The 1,192-nt window shown below is 45.4% G+C and overlaps 1 protein-coding gene across 1 annotated transcript in view; it reads left to right on the forward strand.

Moving 5' to 3' along the window:
- The window catches only part of PRMT7 (protein arginine methyltransferase 7), a 131,861-nt gene that overhangs the window by 81,264 nt on the left and 49,405 nt on the right, over positions 1-1,192 (forward strand). Inside the window, exon 8 of the mRNA XM_019505307.1 lies at positions 213-260. Within this exon, the coding sequence (XP_019360852.1) occupies positions 213-260 (48 nt within the window). The remainder of the gene's footprint in view (positions 1-212; positions 261-1,192) is intronic.

Here is a 1,192-nt window from a genome sequence, read left to right on the forward strand (position 1 = left end):
TTTTTTTTATGTATTTGTATTTATTTCTGTGGAAACAAACAGAAGATCAGACAGTAAAATAGCTATTGCTTTTTCAGTTAGATAAACAGGTGTCGTTCTCTTGAGCATATATGACTGTATCCCAGAGCAATGACATGGAATATGCACAAGTCACTTTTAATGACTTTAGGGTGACTAAGCCAGTATGATTTACTGTATTATTTTCTTTCTAGGTGTTCACATTGGAGAACTCTGCAGTATCCCACTCTGTCATGGAGAAAGTGAGTAGTTAATCCTGCAGATTAAAGAGTGAGTGGAGCTGTGGATTGCACAAGATCACTAAGGCCAAAACACAAAGTCTGAGAAATGAATGATATATGGTTATATCATCAGTCCAACAATTAAACACTTTAACCTACTTGGTTATACAGTTTGACATGGCTCCTTGGGAAAAGTCTGTTTTCAGATAATGTTCAGATTTCAAATGGAAACAGAGTTATGCCAAAATTATTCTCATAGCCTCAGAGCAAATATTCTTATGCGAGTTGTTCCCACCGTCTGTATAGTGGTCCCTAAACCTGTTCCCACACAAAGTTGTTACAGCCTAGTTCTCTATCCCATTCCTGACTATTATTCTACCGCAGGGGTGGGCAAAATTATGGCCTGTGGGTCAGATCCACCCCTCCAGGCCATTCTATCCGGCCCTCAGAGCCCCTAAAAAATTTAGGAAATTATTATTTATTCGCCCTGACTGTCAAGGCTGACAGGAGGCGCAGGGGCAATAGGACCCAGAGGGAGCCCTTGGCAGTCTTGGAAGCTTGAGCAGCCCAGCCCCACACACCCCTAGCCAGTTTCCTGCTTTTCTGACCCCACCCTGCTCAGACATCATGTGGCTGTGGCTCCTGGCTGCGTCAGGGAGTACAGAACCGTGCTGGGTGTGTGTGTGTGCGCATGTACACATGCATGCATGCGCATGTCTGCAGGCACAGGGACAGAGTGTGTGTGCATGTTCATAGGGCGTGTTCACACCCTACCATGCACACACACCTCCCCTTACACTGCCATAAATTAACCCCAGCCACCCTCCCCCATACCCACCCATACCCCACATATCCACACCCACATGCTCCCTCACCCCACACATCCACAGCCCACACAAACCTATACCCACTCTCCACAATATACAAGGGTAAGACTTCATTTTAAGCTATTG

The sequence above is a fragment of the Gavialis gangeticus genome, unplaced genomic scaffold (genome assembly GCF_001723915.1).
Source record: "Gavialis gangeticus isolate Ggan-Ray unplaced genomic scaffold, GavGan_comp1, whole genome shotgun sequence".
NCBI classification, from domain to species: domain Eukaryota; kingdom Metazoa; phylum Chordata; order Crocodylia; family Gavialidae; genus Gavialis; species Gavialis gangeticus.